This window comes from Corvus kubaryi, unplaced genomic scaffold, assembly GCF_017639235.1.
Source record: "Corvus kubaryi isolate FWS band 111438036 unplaced genomic scaffold, C.kubaryi_AGA036_p1.0 76, whole genome shotgun sequence".
Taxonomy (NCBI): Eukaryota; Metazoa; Chordata; class Aves; order Passeriformes; family Corvidae; genus Corvus; species Corvus kubaryi.
In genome coordinates this window covers 7,866,296-7,885,698 of record NW_024582063.1, presented here as the reverse complement: position 1 = coordinate 7,885,698, position 19,403 = coordinate 7,866,296, and the positions used below count along the sequence as shown (strand labels likewise).

The 19,403-nt window shown below is 37.1% G+C and overlaps 1 protein-coding gene across 4 annotated transcripts in view; it reads right to left on the bottom strand.

The window, feature by feature from the left end:
- The window catches only part of USH2A (usherin), a 322,330-nt gene that overhangs the window by 122,905 nt on the left and 180,022 nt on the right, over nt 1-19,403 (bottom strand). For 3 of the 4 annotated variants that reach the window (XM_042051713.1, XM_042051712.1, XM_042051714.1), the window contains 3 exons: nt 10,930-11,089; nt 10,271-10,442; nt 6,245-6,392 (listed from right to left, as the gene is read on the bottom strand). In XM_042051713.1, coding sequence (XP_041907647.1) covers nt 6,245-6,392; nt 10,271-10,442; nt 10,930-11,089 — 480 coding nt within the window. Of the gene's footprint in view, nt 1-6,244; nt 6,393-10,270; nt 10,443-10,929; nt 11,090-19,403 lie in introns of those variants that run through there. The other variant, XM_042051715.1, reaches the window with a different exon arrangement.

Below are 19,403 nucleotides of genomic sequence, written 5' to 3'. Positions count from 1 at the left end.
CTGTAGAAAAATTCCTGAAGTAAACTACTCCTTGCCTATTCAATCTACTGAAAGAAAAGATACTTGAGAACTCAAACATTAGCAAGATTTTCAGACAGAGGAAAGAATGGTCCTTCTTGTATAACTGGCTAATACTAACTAAAAAATTGCAAGTGATTGCTTATCTCATTTATAAGGAATTCTAGAACTTTGCTCTTCCAAAGGTGCATGGTAGGATAACAAATCCTGTACAGTTTTGAATTTAATGAACTTCATTTTACAGATTTGCTTAGACTTTGGAAATTGAGCTTGCAAAGGAGCACTTTTTCTCAGGGCTATTCCTCCATCTCTCTCACTTCTAAATATTATCCCTTCTTAAAAGTTATTTCAATGAGAAATCTTAAGGCAAGTAAACACAAAGTTATAGGATTAATTTGAAGTGATTTTTGTTCAGAGAATGCCTTCTAATCTTTCCATTACAGAAAATAACTTTTATTGTAAAAATATAGCTCAGTTCAGCATTCCTTCCTTAAAACTTAATTTTATGAAACTAGGAAGATTCAGTTTGAAATTGAAAAAAAAATTTCCCCTATACTAAATGGAGAACTGCTTTGTAAATTAAAGTGTACACCCAACTGCTTCAGCTGAGCTTCGAAGAGTTCTACTTCAGCAGATTTATAAGCTAAACCAATGCAGAATTGAGTATGGTGAAGTGATTCACACACTCCTCAAATCTTTTCTCTTCTAGAAAAGTGAGAAGCTAAACTCAAATCAGACAGCAGAGATGTGTGTAGGAGGAGGTCCTGGAAAATCTCACACTATCAATCTTACCATATTTGACAGGCTGCCTAAAGCAAAAATCCCTTTTGGTTCTGTGTCTAGTTGCTTGTGAAGCAGTAACATAAATGGTTGATATTTTTCCTACATTAAATAAACAAATTATATATATATATGGGTATATACTTTAAAATATTTTATTTCTCTCAGAGGAAAAGTGTGAATGCTGGCATTAAGGATATGTTTTACAGGGGAAAAATGCCAAACACTGGGATACTCTAAGCACCTACTATACCTGTAGCACTAACCCCTTTAAAGTATCATAGAATAGAATCATAGAATTACTTGTGCTGGAAGGGACCTACGAGGATCATCCAAGTCCAGCCCCTGGCCCTGCACAGGACAACCCCAAAAATCAAACCACGCGCCTGACAGCATCATCCAAACACTTCTTGAACTCTGTCAGGCTGGTGCTGTGACCACTTCTCTGGGAAGCCTGTTCCTGTGTCTGAACATCCTCCGGGTGAGGAACTTTTTCCTGGTATCCAACCGAAACCTCCCCTGAGACAGCTTTATGCCATTCCCTTGGGTCCGGTCACTGGTCACCAGAGAGCACAGATCAGTGCCTGACAAATCATCATTAATTCCTTTCATACGTATGGTAACAGCATGAATCATAAGGAGGTCATTTGGCACCAATGTTTTAAAGAGTGCCTAAAGCCATAGCACTGTGCTGCATCTACACTTGAGGAGCAGCTTGCTCCTCAACACTGAGCTTTTGTTAGTTCTCCCACTACTGTCAGAGAACAACCGTCTCTAAAAACCTGATCCATTTTACTTCATTTTACTTCTGCCTTTGCCTTGTAGGACACTGATGGAGAAAACTACAGTATGAAAAGAAAGAAAAAAAGTACATTTCAGAAGAAAAGGACTAATAGTCCATTTTTGAGATGTGAAGCCATTTTTCTAAATTAGGCAACAGTTATTTTTGACCATGGATAAATAACTTTGCCTCCCTATTTCACCAGTATAGGTTTCCAAAGAGTATAGAGAAAAAGTTCAAAGTTGGCCCAAAGTTAACAAACTTCTTGAGAGTTGCTAGATATTACTGAAGTTTACCATGCATAAAATATTTAAGACTATAGGACATTTTTGTGATTTATAAGGCTTCCTGAGCAACATGTGGTCACCATGAAAAGATGCAGTTTCTTCATAATTATGAAGTCTAGGCAGCTAGGTCAAATCTTGATTGCACTGAAGCCAAAATCTCTATTGTCTATAGTACAATTATGTTTCACTTTTGAAAAGAAATCCAAGACTGCAAATTAAACTTAAACTGAAGAAAGCTATCCAGTGTTTCTTTTCCTTCCTCCTTTCCCCTCTCTGGGTGAGGCCATATAATGTGTCAATGATATTCAAGACACTAAAGAGGTTTTGAATCCAAAGTACTACAAGGACTTTACTCATAAGGTGCAATCTAGAGGTCAAATCTTAAGCAAACCTACTTTTACCTACATCAATTTCACTGACTACAAACACCAGTCATCTCTCATAAGCACAAGGATTTGCAGGAACAAGTACTGGCTTAGTTCGCTGAATAATTTTATAAATTAGTTTTTACTATATCTGATATTTCCCATAAAAATTCCACTGGCCTTGGAATATACAGCTTAGATTTAGACTAGGTTTTATCTATGACGTGTACACAAAGTGATGTTTTTGAGAATTGACCATCTAAGGAAAATTTTCACTGGCAAATTTTCAAGGATTTTAAAAGAGCAGATTTCAAACTATATGGCAGGATTATAATGGATGTGCTCTGAAGAAGAGGTCATTATTTATTAAGAATAACAAAAGGTCAAAACAGAATATCTGATGGCACATGATTTCACAAGCCTCTCCATACATTGCCCTCATCTAAATAGCCAATCTTACTTATACTATCTACTCTCTACCTACACATGTGTAGAGTGGCAGAATCTGGGCCATGCCCCATCAACCATTTTATTGTTGGATTGAAAATAAGACAAAATAAAACGTCCCTATTTCAGATATATTCAACATGCCATCTTCCAAAAGTCTGGTTTTTACTTGGTATATAAATAGTATTTCTGAAGCAACTTTCAACAAAGAATTAGGTGCATAATTTCCCATTTCTCTAAGAAATAATTTTTTTCTTCAAAATAATGTAAATAGGCCTTAAATTTAACAAAAAACTGTAGCCCCAAAGTTCAATACCCACATCTGGATAACCTGAGCTCAGATGTTCCTGTACCTCAAAGCCTGTTTCCCCTCACTATGCCATCTTTATGAAGAAGCCATGTAGCCTTTAATCCTGTTTGCCACCTTTGGCCTCAAGGGTAGCATATTAATTCTCCTTAACTTTTTTTGCAATTCACAGCAAGCAGCTGGACCCCATATATACCACGAGAGTGTAGCAAAGGCTGTGCTGTCCAAGCCCCAGCCAGCCCACACACCCATTAGAAGCTGATAAGCCTCCTCAGCCCATGGAAATAAACAGTAGCATCTGTCATGCAGTAGCAGACGAAAGGAGGCAGGAGAGAAAGGAATGGCCCCGGAGATCTAATAAGGAGATGACAATCTATGATACGCAAATCTTTGCAATTCTGACGTTTCCACCTGAAACAAAGCCAAGCTCAGTATTTTTGAAAAGTGCTACTTATGCCTAGCAGCCTGAAACACACCAAGTTTGAATCAATTCAGTTCAAAGCAGAAAATAGTTTCTGTGTTTTTGAAAGAAAGAAAAAAACAAAACAGAAAAATCAAGAATGCACCAGTAGAATGCTGAAGTAAGAAAATTTTAGGGGACGGACCTAAGTACCTTCTGCTAGTCTTTTTCAAATTTTAGTCTTCTCAACTATAATATTTTTCAGCCTCTTACACAGTTTTAAAACAATGACACAGAGAGTGACTATAAAAGACGTGGCCACGAGGCAGCCCAAAAGATGTGTTGAGAAAGAGCAAAACAAAGTCACTGAACAATGCAAACCTTCCTGACTGAGCACTTGCTCAGTCAAAAGTTTTAGAGTTTATTTGATGTTGGGGGTTTTTAAAATTCTTTTCAAGGAAATGGGGAAAGGATGGAAATAGAAAATTGGACAATGAGAAAACATGTTATTAGGTAAATCATAGAATCATTTAGGTTGGAAAGGACCTTGAAGGTCATTGAGCCCAACTGTTAACCCAGCACTGCTAAATCCACCACTAAACCATGCCCCAAAGTGCCACATCTATGCATCTTCTAAATACCTTTAGGGATGGTGACTCAACTACTTTCCTGGGCAGCCTGTTCCAATCCTTGGGAACCCTTTCCATGAAGAATTTTTTTCCTTATACACAATCTAAACCTCCCTGGCACAACTTGAGACCATTTCCTCTTGTCCTACTGCTTGTTACCTGGGAGAAGAGACCGACGCTGACCTGGCTGCACCCTCCTTTCAGGAGGTTTTAGAGAGTGATAAGGTCTCCCCTGAGCCTCCTTTTCTCCAGGCTAAACACCCCCAGCTCCCTCAGCTGCTCCTCATCAGACTTGTGCTCCAGACCTTTCCCCAGCTCTGCTGCCCTTCTCCGGACTCGCTCCAGCCTATCAATGCCTTTCTTGCAGTGAGGGGCCCAGAACTGGACACAGGATTCAAGGGGTGGCCTCACCAGCGCCCAGTACAGAGGGATAATCCCTGCCCTGGTCCTGCTGGCCACACTATTGCTGATACAGGCCAGGATGCCATTGGCCTTCCTGGCCCCCTGGGCACACACCGGCTCAATTCAGTTCAGCCACTGGTGACCAGCACTCCCAGGTCCTTTTCCACTGGGCCCTTTTCCAGCCACTCTGCCCCCAACCTGTGTTGCTGCCTGGGGTTGGTGTGACCCAAGTGCAGGACCTGGCACTTGGCCTTGCTTAACCTCCTAAAATTGGCCTTGGCCCACTGATCCAGCCTGTCCAGATCCCTCTGCAGAGCCTTCCTGCCCTCCAGCAGATCAGCAATCCCATCCAATTTGGTTACATCTGCAAACTTGCTGAGGGTGCCCCAACACCCTCAGTGGTTTCCTAGCAAGCTGTTTATTGTATTAAAAGGGAGAGCCAAGCTGTACATAGTAAATGCTGTAGTAACGAGATACAACACCCAAATTTAGTCATGCATCCCAACTTTTAGTTGTTTTAAAGGAAGCTTGTGGAAATTTATTTATTAAACTCTAGGTCTTTATCCTGTGCTGTTGATATGCACATATATATATATATATATACATACACACACACACATATATGTTCACATTTATTTGATTAGTTAAGCCACTCTCTAAACTGTTTGGATTTTTTTCCACAATGCAAAGATAACAGGATCAGGTCCTGAGACTAACTATAAAAAAATGCCTATTTCAGTGAATATTAGTCAGACTTTAGCACTAAGCCGGATATACGACCTTCCTCCACATTTCCTCCCCTCCCATCCCTTACCCTTTCCTTTTCTCCTGCCTCCTCCCCTTTGCCACATAATCTGATGAGATTTTAGAAACAGGGTTAGAGAGTTTCTACAGGGCTAGGAAGCAAAATCTTCCACAATGACTTCCATACAAAGAACCATAAATTACCAAATACATTATTTAACATGTGACATATTCTTACTTCTTTCTAAATTTAATGTAAGACCTTACCCAATACAATCACCACTTTTGGGGGAATCATTTAAAATGTCTTTAGTGAAGTTGAACAAGTACAATGTGCTTTATCACAACTGAAAGTGGGAAAAATCTTTCAGGACCAAATGAAATTAATGTGAAACCACTGGGAGAAATAATTATATCTTATATATTGAAATATATCAATATCATGAGCCAATGAAGAAAAACATGTCTGATACATCAAATTTAGTGATTCCTACATAGCATCCTCTGCAGTGATTTAAACTGCTACATGCATGATAATAAAATCAGAGTGAATTCCAAGGTAAATGATACTGTGCAATCCCACTAGAAAAGTAAAATCTGTCTCAAAGCTTTACTCATGGATATTTCATAATGGAAAAAATTTCTGAACAAAAGAAAGTATATTGTTTAATTTTCACAGCCATAGAAATGTAGAACTTTATGATGAGTATGCAGAACACAAATCTAATTATTATTACATATCAATTAATGTAAAAGAAATGAATGTTTTATTGGAGGGTGAAATTAACATGCTAGACTGATATTCTCCAAGAATGCCTATTCCTCAGCTCAGTTGTCCTGGAAAACATTGAACAATGAGATGCAGTACACAAGAACTATCAAAAGGGAGCACTTTTGAGCCACTGAAACTGCACGATGGGCTGAAAACCACAATCTCCCTGCTGCAGACAATGATACTATCTCAGGTATTTTATGTGCTAAAATGATCATTAAAAATTAAGCACCACATATAAGCTGCCATTTAGAATATTAATTTACCTTTACTAATCATCTTTTTAACTTGAGGCTAAAAGAGTTCACTTACCATTCGGATACTCAGGCTTAGTCCATGAGATGTTAAAGGAGTCAGATGCATATGACTGGGCTTTTGGAGCAGGAACCCCTTCTGGTGTACTCTCATCTGTTATAGCTGCACTGGCTTCACTTACTGAACACCCACCTCCAGTGCAAGCCTTAAAATATTAATCAGAACAAATAAACACGTTTCAGTGTAGTACCAATAATTTTAGCAATTATTTTTTTGCCTAAGTTTCATTATTCTTCCATACCTAAACCTAGTAAGCCTGTGATTCTCAGGTAAGACACTTATCATAGCATAGACTTGTTTACCTCTTTTCTTGAATAACAAGAGGATGTATAATAACGCATAATACTTAGTTTTTAGGCATACTATAGCTAAAATATTCCTCAGCAATTCCCAACAGCACCGAGAGCACGTGCAATTATAATAGTGAAAAACCACCCTATCATAAACCAGTATGTATTAGTTATGATTACGTGTTTATGGAAAATAAAGTAAAATAATTTGTATTTCAGTTGCCAGAGAACAAAATGTTAACCATGCAATTTTTGTATTTTGCTTGGGATATGAAATAATACAATGTCTGAATTCAACATTCACATTTAGACATACACTTACATGAAACTTACGGGATCATCTGTGTTTTTCTGATTTGTCCATGTCCTAAAGTGGACAAGTGAATCATCAGCACAAAAAGCATAAATAACCTTGCTCTCCAGATCTTCAGGAATAAAATGTTTCTCCCAATCTATTATATTTTTTTTTTAAAGGATTAGCTTTAATTTACCGTTTCCCACTGTTTTTCAAATCAGAGAGCAGTCAAACATATTTCCTATGCCCTCCAAAAGTGAATACTGACCCCAAGGGTAAAAATAAGTATTGTTTGTAAATGAGAGGCTCTTTTATACATAAAGATTGTTTTGATATCACTGGAAATTACATTCCCAATACAACTAAGGAATGACTCCATGTTCAGTCTGAACTACCAAGCAAAGATGAAAGAATGCAACCTCAGTTTTGGGAACATCCAGAAAATGGCATTTACTCTAAACATGATATTGTTTACAAAAAGACCCCCAAAATCAAAAAATCGTGTCAGTTTAGATGAATGCTCAGGTAACTATTAGCATTTTGGTAAGTACTATATTTAAGAAAATTATCCTTCCAGTGGAAGCAGAGTAAACTTTGAATGATTCCACTTCCACTGGCTTTATGAAGGAGCCAAAAAGACCAGCTCTGGAAGGCCTGTTTCTCCTTTATTTCTTACTGAGTCACTAATTAACTTCCACCAGGCCTACTTCAGCAGTGGAGGGCTTTTTCATTTAAGGGCTTGGTAACAGCAGCCTTTCCATTCATTTATTTCTTGAATATCATGCAGCTCAAATTTTGTATCTCTGAAATTTGCTGGGACATGAAGTTTCTGGATCTCTAATGAATATGAGTAAAAGAGAGCTCAGCTGCATTTTATGCAGTGGGATTTTAGATCTGTGTATCCAAATAGACTGGACATCTGGCAATCCCATCCAGTGATGCTCAAAGCCATGAAAACCTACACCCAGACTGAGTTCCACTTTTGTCACTCTGAGAAACAGATTTCAGGTAAAATTTGCAAAAATACCAAAGGAACTGGACAGCCAAAGGACAGATACGAACCACATCAGATGACACCACATAGCAATGCTCCAGCCAGGACCTGAGCCAGCTTACCCACACTGCAGGGTCCTGAGGAGATATTGTCTGAATAGCTCAATCACAGAAGCACTTCAGTCATACAAGTAAGAGTGACACCCTGGCTACTAAAGGCAGCCTTTCAGCTTTCCATTTGCTTTCAGACTGGCATGGTTCACACTCACCCAGCTTAGAGCATGAAACAGAACAAAACCAAGTTCCTTTGCACTAATCCACAGAGACATGACCTTTCGTCTTCATGGCTGACTTTTGGAAAAAAGCATTAGATTTGCTTACAAAACCTGTTGTATTCATTTATGAATACAATTTCTGCATATAAAATGGCAGTAATCAATTCTGAAAATTGGTAACAGCATGCAAAGATAAATATTTTCTTAACTCTATTCACTATAGTTACATTAACCTCTCATGCAAAAGTTAAAGCCAGCAGCATCTGAGGTGCTGAAAGTTCTGCTGCTGAGGCTCCTGATTTGTGTTCAAGCTGCAATTTTTGATAACTCCATTTCCCACATAAACTGAAACCAGTTTTTGAATGGATACAAATCAAAATTAATAGTAGCTGTGAGACAATGTAAATAAAAAGTTTCTAGCTGATAGAATATTTCATTCTAACAAAAAAAAATAAAAGGGAATAATTTAATTATCCACTGTTGACATTTGTTTGGGGTTTTTCTATGCTAAAAAAGTTTTATTGAAATTCAGTTAAATTTATATGAAACACTAAATATTTCATTTTTTCCCAGGTGTATGCTTGATTTGAATTTTTTGTGAATCTGGTTTTTGTTGGGTTTTTTGTGTTTGGGGTTTTTTTCCTTTCATAAAGTATAAAAGTAACATTTGGCCATGTTTAGTCTTCTTAACTTGTAAATCTGTACTATTGCATTCATCTCAAACCAGTATAACAAGTACAATGGATCCAAAAGTTTTAAGAAAGCTATCACACCTCAAAAATATTGGGCTTTTCATGCACTTTCAGACTTGTCATTTTCAAAGCTGCAAGGACATTTACATCTTCTAACCCACCTATCACAGACCGCTGCATTTTATCCAGGTAAATCTGGTTATCTTTATCACCAGAAGAAGTTACAGTTTCCTACTTTCTGATTAAATGCAAGTATTAAGCGGGGGATAAAAAATTAAAAAGAAATGAGAAATTAAATATAAAGAGCAAAAGGTTCCTAAAAATTTATTCGGTAACTTTTAGGAAATCTGTGCACACTGACGAAGCAAAACCATCATCCACACGACACTTCCTCCCATATCCCAAGGCAGAGCCACCAAAAGAAGCAGTCCCAGTTGCTCCCCAGATTGTAGCTGTTAATTCTTCCCTGATCCTCTCTCCTTGTGCCACCATGCACAGGAGTGCGGCAGGAGCAGAGAAGAGCTGTGGCACAGTGAAGGACAGCACAAATTCTTTTGTAAAGAATAAATAAAAAAGAAAGGCATAAAATGCTTGTTGAAGTCGTGTCTTAGTTTTGGACATGGTGCTATTATATATGCTATGCAATTTACTATGCTGAAATATCTAGGCACAAATGAATTAATTTCAACATGAATCTAAGCTTTAATTAGACTGAATATCCTTGTTTTTTTCAGGTTCAAGTCAGATCCTTATCATTACCTGAAGGTAGTTTATTTTTTGTGGTATAATATTTAGAACATTCAAGAGCATGTTAAGGAAAAATGAATGCATACCCAGTCTACATAAATGTAAATTTATTCATAATCAAGAGCAGAATATTTTTCTATGGCATTTATCAAAGCAAATATTCTTATATAGGTATTGTTATAAAATGAACTGTGTGCTTAAAACAAGGGACAATCCCTTGCTTTTATTCACATATTTTCAGGGTTTTTAGTGAGCTGAAGCTGTTCTATTTCATCACAAAATAAAACCAGTAATAAAGAAATGCAATGAAAACACAAATGTCTTAAAATGTTTTGAATTTGCTATTTCCTTCTACATACAGATTTTAAGATGAAAGAACAAATTGCCATGGTACAAAATATGAAAGTTTAACAGTTTTAAATACATTCAATGTTTTCTTGTAAGTTGGGTCCAAGGAGACATTTTTAAAGCATGTCATGTATTTCTGCTCAACTCTTTATTAGTTACCCAACTTATCCTTGAAGAAAACATGTATTTAAATGACATACACATTTTTGTGAGTCTGTTTTGAAACAAAAACAGGGTTTTTGTTCAGGGTGGCTCATTCACCTTAGCTTCAGAAAGAAGAGGCTAAACAAAGTGGACACAGGAACCGCTAAATATTAAGATGCTAACAAAGTCAGAATAATTTTCACCATTTTACACCTCTACTACACATCTTTAAAACTTACAGCTAGTTTTATGAGGTATTCAGTACCCGGGAAAAGCTGTGGAATAGTAAAATCCAGAAAAAGTTCTGTGCTGTTATAGATTACATTCCACTTGGTAAAATTCTGCTCATTGGTGGCCATATAAATTATATAGCGATCTAGGATTCCATTTACTTCTACTGGCTCTTTCCATCTGCAAATAAAAGCAAAATATGATGAAGACCAGAACAAATAAAGATTCAGACCACGCTGAAAAATGTAAGGCTTTGTTTAGGGGACTTCATGGGGTTTATTTTGAGAATCTGAAAAATGCAGTTGTGCAATCATAAAAATAAATCTAAGCCATACCTCTAATGCAGTATTTGTACTCAATAGATAAATGATTACACACAAAGCAGGGGCTACAAAAGGGGCATATCACCAGAACATTTTCTGCACTGAAGTTTGCAGAGGCTATGCCCATATGTAGGTTATACTGATTGCGTAAAGACAAAATGGAAATTAAGTTGGCAAGTGATAATCAGAAGGTTCACAGAACCACTAAACTAATCACTTCTATGCATTTAATCATAATAAATTTAATTTTATGTCACAAACCCTTCCCCTGATTGAACTCACTGGAATTCTTGAATAAACTGATGCACTATTGTGTTGTCAGGAAAGAAGAAATCCTTACTTACTGTACATGTATTGTTCTAGAATCCAAAACCGTCAGGAGCGGGGCATCTACGTGAGCTGGTGGCAGCTGTGCTGTAAACAAGGTGACCTGGGAGCTGTTTGTACAGCCAGCAAGCGTGCACGCAGTGAGCAGGAACTGGTGCGGCGTGAAAACTGCCAAATCTAGGGCAAAAGAAGAAGAGGAATTTATTTGGTATATTCATTTTACCTTGTTTTTCTGTAGCTTTCAGAAACTAGTGAGTTCAGACAATCAAGAGGAAGGGGGACCTGCATTTCTTCAATGTTTCAGGTTTGCCCCAGAGGAGTGAATAGGTACTGGCTCTTTAATAGTAGATAACTGCAAATTGGGACTACTAATAGATCTGTGGGGTGTGCTTTGGTTGAGACAACCCCACTGTACTCCATTTACACCAGAATGTACACCAACCAACCAACCAACCAAATAGAAGTTAGCTTTTTAGGTGCTACATACTCCATCAATTTGCTACAGTGGCAAATGAACACCTTTGAGATGATTAAATCAAATCAAATTAAATTAATGGAAAAACAAGTACAGATTCATTAACACAGATGGATTATTATTTTTTTAATGTGCTGTATGAAACATGAATGCCAAGCATCGATACATACAATGATTCACTCCACGCAGATTTCACTACAAGTATGAACATGAAGTAAGCTCACTGTTGCAACCACTCATACTAACCCCTTAGCTCTCTGCCTGTTTGTCTTCAGGTGCTCAAACATCAATCAATCATAAAATATATTTCAGTAAAGACAATCCATCTAATGCTAGAGCAAAACAACTGTTCAATGGTTATTAATTATGAAGCTATCTTGAGTTTCAATTACTGCAGAAAATGGCGAATAAAATGCAGCATTTTTTCTGAATAAATATTCCAAAAGATCATATATTCTTCCCTACACTAATAAAGGAATGTTTGATAGAAAAATTGTAGCATGAAAGTAATGCAGACATAATTTTCTAATATTTTCCTTTTTCTTTCTTCATTAAAATACAAATCATAGACTTGAACAAGCAAATCCTTTAAGAAGAAATTTACAGTTGAGGTTTTGGCAACAGTATAAGGTAAAATGTTTGTTCAACAGACACACCTTTTCAGTATGCCAGAAAAGATCTGTGTTTTCATAAGACAAAAGAAATAGTAGTTTTTTCAGAGCCCAATAGTATCAAACTATAATTTTGTACAAAACTATTTGTGAGCACAAATTAAAAAATTGCAGTTGGATGACAAAGACATCACCAACGCAGAGATGTTGTAGACCCAACCTCTCTCTCATTAGTTTTCCCCTCATTTCCAGTCCCTGCAGGAACGGAATTTCTTCTGATTTGCTCCACTCTGCATAAGGAGAGAATGAACTTGTGCGTTTTTATTGAAAATACTGCATCACTCAGCGGTATTGTTCTATGGAGCACATGGCAAAGTGTGAGTTAAAAAAAATGCCGCAGCTAAAAAAAAAAAATCATCAAGTGAATGCCTGTAACAGTGACATGTTTAATCAACATAATGGGACTGATTCTACCAGGGTTAAGCAGTGCTTAAGTCAGTGAGAGGGGGAAAGCACACTCCAGAGCAGGTGCTCAAGCTGGCTCAGCATGCAGGGAAACTCCACATACTGCCCTGGCTGTATTGCCTTCATTAGTGTACACCTCCCTGGGTCCCTTATTCCCTGCAGCTGCCAGAAGAGAAGCCAGAAAAAGTGCAGATAGAGCTGAAAGTCTGTGACACAAATATCAGACATTCCATGTTGTGAGTGGGCAAACAAGTGACCAGAAGGATTTTACTTTCAGCAATCCTAAAATGAACAGATGAAAGAATTCATGGAACCTGTGTAATTCATAACCTGGTAGATACTGAACGTACATTCTTCTCCCAAAGTTGAAACTATATGGTAGGGCTTCACTTAGAAGGGTGAATATAACCCAAGGGAAGAGAAAAGAAAAAGTTGATTTCTCCTTTTCCATTTGTTCACAGTGGATCACTCTTTTCCTTGTCAGTGAGGGGTGTTTTTCTCTCCTTTAAGGAAAACTCCACATCTGGAACTACTATTTCTTAAAAAGGTAGCTTGTACTGAAACCCTGATTTGAAGCAGACTGTAGCTGATGAGACTACTGGCAGGCATAAGTTTCTGGAAATACCTTGTGTAATTTGAAGAGGGAAGAACTTTATCAAGGACTAAGAGAATGGAAGATGGAAAAATGTTTTATTTCCCTCCCTGAAAAAAACAACTGACTGTAAGTTACCTTGTGTGTCTCAGTACCAAGATTGGAAAAAGCAAAAAGACAAGACAGGGAAACATGTTAAGTTTTAAAATAACAGGAATAGCAACGAATGGAAACACAGCACATATGAGCACAGAAATCCTTAGGGATCAGCTGATAAGCATACTGAAAGGGGAGGGAAGGATAGGAGAGTTCAAAAAATAGTTGAAATATAAAAAAAAAATTTAAAAGCAACATGTCATCAGAATCAAAGAAAATCTTTATTCCTCATCTTGATTTACTAACACCAAAGTATTTTGACTACTAAATAGAAAGTTTCCATGGTATCTCAAAGATTTAGGTGGGATAAGGGCTAAAAAGAAAAATTATGTTTGTGTAAGCAGAAGAAGAACACAAAGAAATTCAAGGCTTAGCAATGTCATTCAAGGTAGGAGCTTTGCAATCATTAAAATCTCACCATAGACTTCAAGGTTTGGATGAGCCAGAAAATACAGGGTAGGCAGTATTTCTAAAAGGTTAGAAGCAGACTGACAAACTAAACATTAAAAATTATATTACATCATAATCAATACAATTATTCATCACAATCTAATTTGGCAGATATTTTCCTATTTCAAGTTCAAAGTGTTTCCTAACGGATCACTGGATTCAAACAGCTACAGATACAAACATGAATTTGAAAGAGGGAGGAGGTTCTTAAAACTACAAAGCCACTGTTTGTCAAGGTCCTCTAGCAACAATGCCTTGCTTTCTATTTGCTTGATTGCATGATTTGCATAAGATCAAATGTAGGCAATTGTGGACATGAAAAACAGATCGCTCTCAAACACATTAGAAACGGATCCACAAGCATTATGTGGAAACATGTTACAAGAAAATGCACCCCCATGCATGCAAAACTCAGTGATTAATGTCAAACAAACTATAATTTACAATATAGGGTGTGAATTATATGTTATTTTACAATTGATTTCATGTTGTTGCTGGAAGAATTTCACTGATCTCAATTTACAAGACGAACCCAGTAAGGACACAATTACTACTTTTAAACCTACAACAAAGCCTGAATTTTTTTTCTCATAAATTTGCTTGATCAGGTTATAGTCCAATCTGTTCCACAATTCCAGTTCCCTAAGTTAATTTAAAGATCAAATGTTTCTTATTTCAATATTCCAATAACTACTCATGGAAACCACTTATTTCTTATCAATATAAAGCTAAACCTAGAAATTATAGAAGTTCACTGATGAAAAAAACCCCTAAATTCAGGATTCGGTCTTGTTCTCATTTTTAGACTCAGAAGAGCAGAAATCACTAAAGAACAAAGAAGAAGATCCTTTTTTGAGGGTACAAGATTTCTTCAAGTCATCCTATTAAAGTAGAAGGTAGACAGAAAAGTAATTCTGCATTTTTCGTGCCAAAAACAGAGCAAAGGAAGAAAGCTAAAATAAAATCCCACATCTCTGTTTTAAACCCATGACTTACTTTCCCCAAAGAAAAAGGTGGAGCAGAGGGAGAGGAAGGATCAACTTGCCTTTTTATCTCTTTGACCTCAGAGGCAACACAAACAAACTAAATTATTTTCTATCTCATGCATCAGGAAGATAATTGTGAACTATAGTGACTATCATTAAAATTGATATTTGCATACCACTACTTATGACATTTGTGGGGTGTGTGGAACTTCCCACACTAACCAACTATAGTGGTTGGTATTCCATCAGTTTCTAATAACCACCTGCATAAGTCCTGAGAGCACAATCAATGCATGAGACAGAAAGAATAAAGAATGACCCTGTTTGCATGGTCAATAAGAACACTCACTTTGCTTTGATGAGATTTAATGGGTAGTCATTGAAAGATAATATGCAACACTACAGTGCAACTCTTAGCATGGAATTTGAGAGATGTTACTAAAATAGAGTACAAAAACATAATTAGTACAGTCCAAAAAAAAAAAACCAAACCCAACCAAAAATCAGAGATTTAACAAAACATGAGCTTTACCATTTAGTTGTCAGAATACATCCCAGTTCAAAAACACCACAGTAGTAATAGCTACAATATATTAATTTATCTTTAACACTCATATTTTATATTCAGACTTACTGCAAGAGAGCCACACACCCTCTTTGTTCCCCTCTTCCACCCTATTTCCACTCTCCCTGGTTTCAGGCAGCTACTGTAAGGACCAGAAATGGCAACGTCCTGTCCTGGTGAACACTCACATGACTTGGGCAAGGAATCCCACACAGTTTCTCTCAGGAAAATAATTGAGACAATAGTTATCCCATTGCTATAGTCAAAGGAAAATGATACAGCAACACTGTAGCAAGGGACTGTTAGCAGCACAACAACAAAAACCTGCTGAGAGAATAAGAAAATTAAAAAACTTCCAAAGAATTCCAATCAACACGTAGTTTATGTAGGTACACTGTACAAACGCTTCAGGTCATTACTCACATCCTTACTCTGTTCTCTCATCTTCTTTCTCACAATCTATTAACTCATAGTAACTTAATATTTAATTAGAAGATAAACTCCTTGTGACCGTAAATCTGCATCACCAAATACAACCATGGCCCCTTCTGATTTCTATGCACCAAAAAAAATCCCAAACATCTAATTCATATGCTAAGTGACAAGGTCCACATTATCAGGCTTCCTCCATCAGACACCACTAGCAGTTCTCTGCCTTCCACCATTTCCTGAAAGCAAGCAACAAGTCATATTTAACTTTTAGTACAGTATATCATGCTTGCTTTATTTATAAAGCACCAATCACATAATTATATTGACTCTCAAAGAGCCATCACTAATGTACAACTTTGTCTGGAAGGGTATTACACTAATGCTGCATCATTTCATAGATTTGCAAACCCCACACCATACCCATCACTTCCTTGAAAATATTTCAGAAAAAAACAAGGTATCACAAATGACACCCCTTAGGTACTTCAGGCAACTCAATCAACAGGAAGAAAGTGCTCACGTACCTAATTGCATAAATTAGCAATGGATGGCCTTTCACGTGTGCAACTGGCCCTTTAATTGAAGAAAACAGCTGTCTTCCAAGATACTAGCAAATTCTACAATATTAATTAACAACTAAGAATGCTTATGTGATTCTGTGATGTGACAAAATTTAAAAACTTTTGTGAAGCCATTGAAAACAATCACAAGTAACAAAGAGAAACAAATAAACCCAGGGTCACAAATAACTGTTTTCAGAAAGCACCATAAGCTGTTGTTCTGCTCTAAGAACAACAGCAAAGACTTTGACACAATGGCACATGGACAAAATAACTTGGCTTCCAGCTGGCCAGCAAATGCTGATGTTTTTTAGAAAACTATTTGTTCAGCAGTAAACATCTCTGGTTTTCCAAATTACTTGTAAAGGAAAAAATTCTTTACTGTGAGGGTGGCAAGACGCTTGAACACATTGCCCAGAGAAGCTGTGGATACCCCAACCCTGAAGTGCTCAAGGCTAGGCTGGACAGAGCTCTGAGCAACCTGGTCTAGTGAGAGGTGACCCTGCCCGCAGCAGGTCCCTTCCAACCCAGGCCATTCTATGACTCTATGAAATCCTCATTCCTTTTGAGACCTCTACACTTCAGAAGAATTCAGGGAACTTCCAGGTCCCATCTTAGGAAATAAAAAGCATAGCACAAAAACATTAAGCATATGGAAGCATGAAAACATAACAGTTATGTATTGGACTGTGCAAGAGTTATATTCAAGAAGAAAAACCCTTTGGCACAACTGTGAAACAAAATGATCTTTCATCATTTCAGTTTGAAATGATTTCAAGAAATTAGTGAAGATTTTACATGCCTGAAAATGGTTCCACTGTTGGAAAAGGGACAGCTCTGAAGTACATTAAGGCTTTTAAAGATAATTATGTTTTAACAGCAAAGATTATCAAGTTTGTTTGCCTTCACATTTAGTAACAGTGTCCCTTGGTTATGCTCTTACACCCTTAATTGTTGCACAGAAAAACTTTCTGCCATTTATTGTCCCAAAGTCTTGTACTTCTTTAAGCCAAAAGTCATCCCTCAAAAGTTAGGTTTCATCCTGACCAGTTCACAGGGCCACATAAACCATTCTTGATTGTGTTTCATTGTTCCTTTTTATTTTAGTAAAACTATTTTAGTTTTAACCTTCCTTAGATAGGTACACATTTTTTATTTACACATTATTCCTATGCCTATTATTCCTATCTCATCGTAAAAGCTGAAAAGCAAGGATTCCAGTCTTTTATTTTAAAGCCACATCCCTGAGATAGCTGCTATGGGAACATTTTCCAGGCTGTTCTTACTCTCCAGTTAGGACACACTAGCTTGAAATCCCAAAGGTGCTCAGCTGAAGAGAACTCAAATCACGAGGAGTGCTCCACACCACATGGTTTAGAAAAAGCAGAAGGGACACATCAGAGAACACTTAAACTTCTCTTCAGACTTTAGCACCAACTAATGCACCTCATTGCTTGTGTGACTCTAAAGACACGTCATGTCACTGACCACAGAAGACTCATGGTGCTCCTTGGAACCCTCCTTCCCATAACATTCCTGATATGTTTTCCTCTGACCCATCAGCATTAGTCACCATCAGAAAAATATGGAGGCATTTTGGGAGGTTTTTCAAAAGCTTCTCCTGCTGCCAAAATGACAGAGCCAGTCAGTCAGTGCAAACATTCAGTATCAAATGAACCTAACAAACTTCCAGGTTACATCTTTGCTTACTAGAATTAAAACCATTCACTGCCTCCCTAGTTTACTTCAATTGTAGAAGCTGGACAAATAAAGTGAGTTTGAAGGTCAGAGGGGGAGAAAACAGAAAGAAGACAAAGCACATTAATTTTTACCAGGCACATGAAGAGAAGTAATTGTGGTCAATAACGCTAGCTTAGTTTTATGTCCCTCTTTGTCATTTCTTTATACATCATATGGAATGAAGATTTTAAGATTTAAATGAAAATTTCCATTCATGAATGCTTCCAATCCAGTCTGTATTTCTTACATATGCAACTGTATTTCTTATTTCAGCTTAAATAGAGTTATGTTAGTATACATCATAAGAACCATAATGTCTCAGTCAATGCTGAGCCCAAAATGGGAAAAAGGAAGAAAGAGTGGTTTGACCATTTTACTTCTGTATTGCTTCAGCTTTATATTCACAACTGGAAAATATATTTACACTAGGCAAATACATTGCAAATTTGAATCTCAGATACCTGCTTCTATAAAAATGGAACTACTCTGGATTCACATTAGCATGACCAAGAACCCTTAGGTCCACGAGCAGAAGTACATCCCGTATTCCCAAGTAATTCCGATCTTGCTGCAGTAGGAGAAACAAAATTCAGACCTACCTAACATTTGGTGCTGAGGTAATTGTAGAGAACAAGAAAAGTGCCAGGCTGCCACTTTCACAACCCACTGAAGAACACTATATGAACATGCTGCTGTGGCAAGTAAGATGTGGTTATATATGAATATATGGTAAGCAACAGCAACTATTACTATCTGTTTTATATAAATCAACAGTGCAGTCTCATCTGGAGCAGCATAGACTACAGAGTGCAGAAATAAAGTCTGTCTGGAAAACAGCAGTGAGAGAGCACAGACTTACAAACACTTTGTTAGGAAGAGAGGCTGCAAAAACAACCTCAGAGAAGGAAACAAAGGAGACACACCATACAGGTGTATAAGACAGTAAGTGCTACACAGAAAAGCAATTAGGATGCTCTATTCCCATGAATTCCCATTCAATAATAGAGGGGGAGGGGGGAGGAAGGGAGGGAGAAAGGACATGCAATAAATTCAGAAAGTGGAATTTTCAGAGAAACCCACCCCACCTAAAATCATGAAACATCTACTACTGCTGACAAGAAGATTCAGGTTTATTTTCATAAATCAAACTTGGGGGGAGAAACATTAAGTATCAATAAAATGTTTTTAAAATTATTTATGTAAGCATCACCATAATTTGCAAATCCTGCAAGATTTCTGTACTTCTCTCTTTGTATCTGAGACAACTTAGAACTCGTTAACACTGTATTTATTTTTATCTAAGTTTTTCCGCCAAGCAAAGGAAAAGAGGGATGGGATCAAAGAAATTAATTTCCAAAATTAATTAATTAATTTTGATAAAAATTAGACAACTTTACTTGTAGATTTTTCTTACTAGGATTTAGTATGCATACCAAATTACAAAATACCATTTTAATGC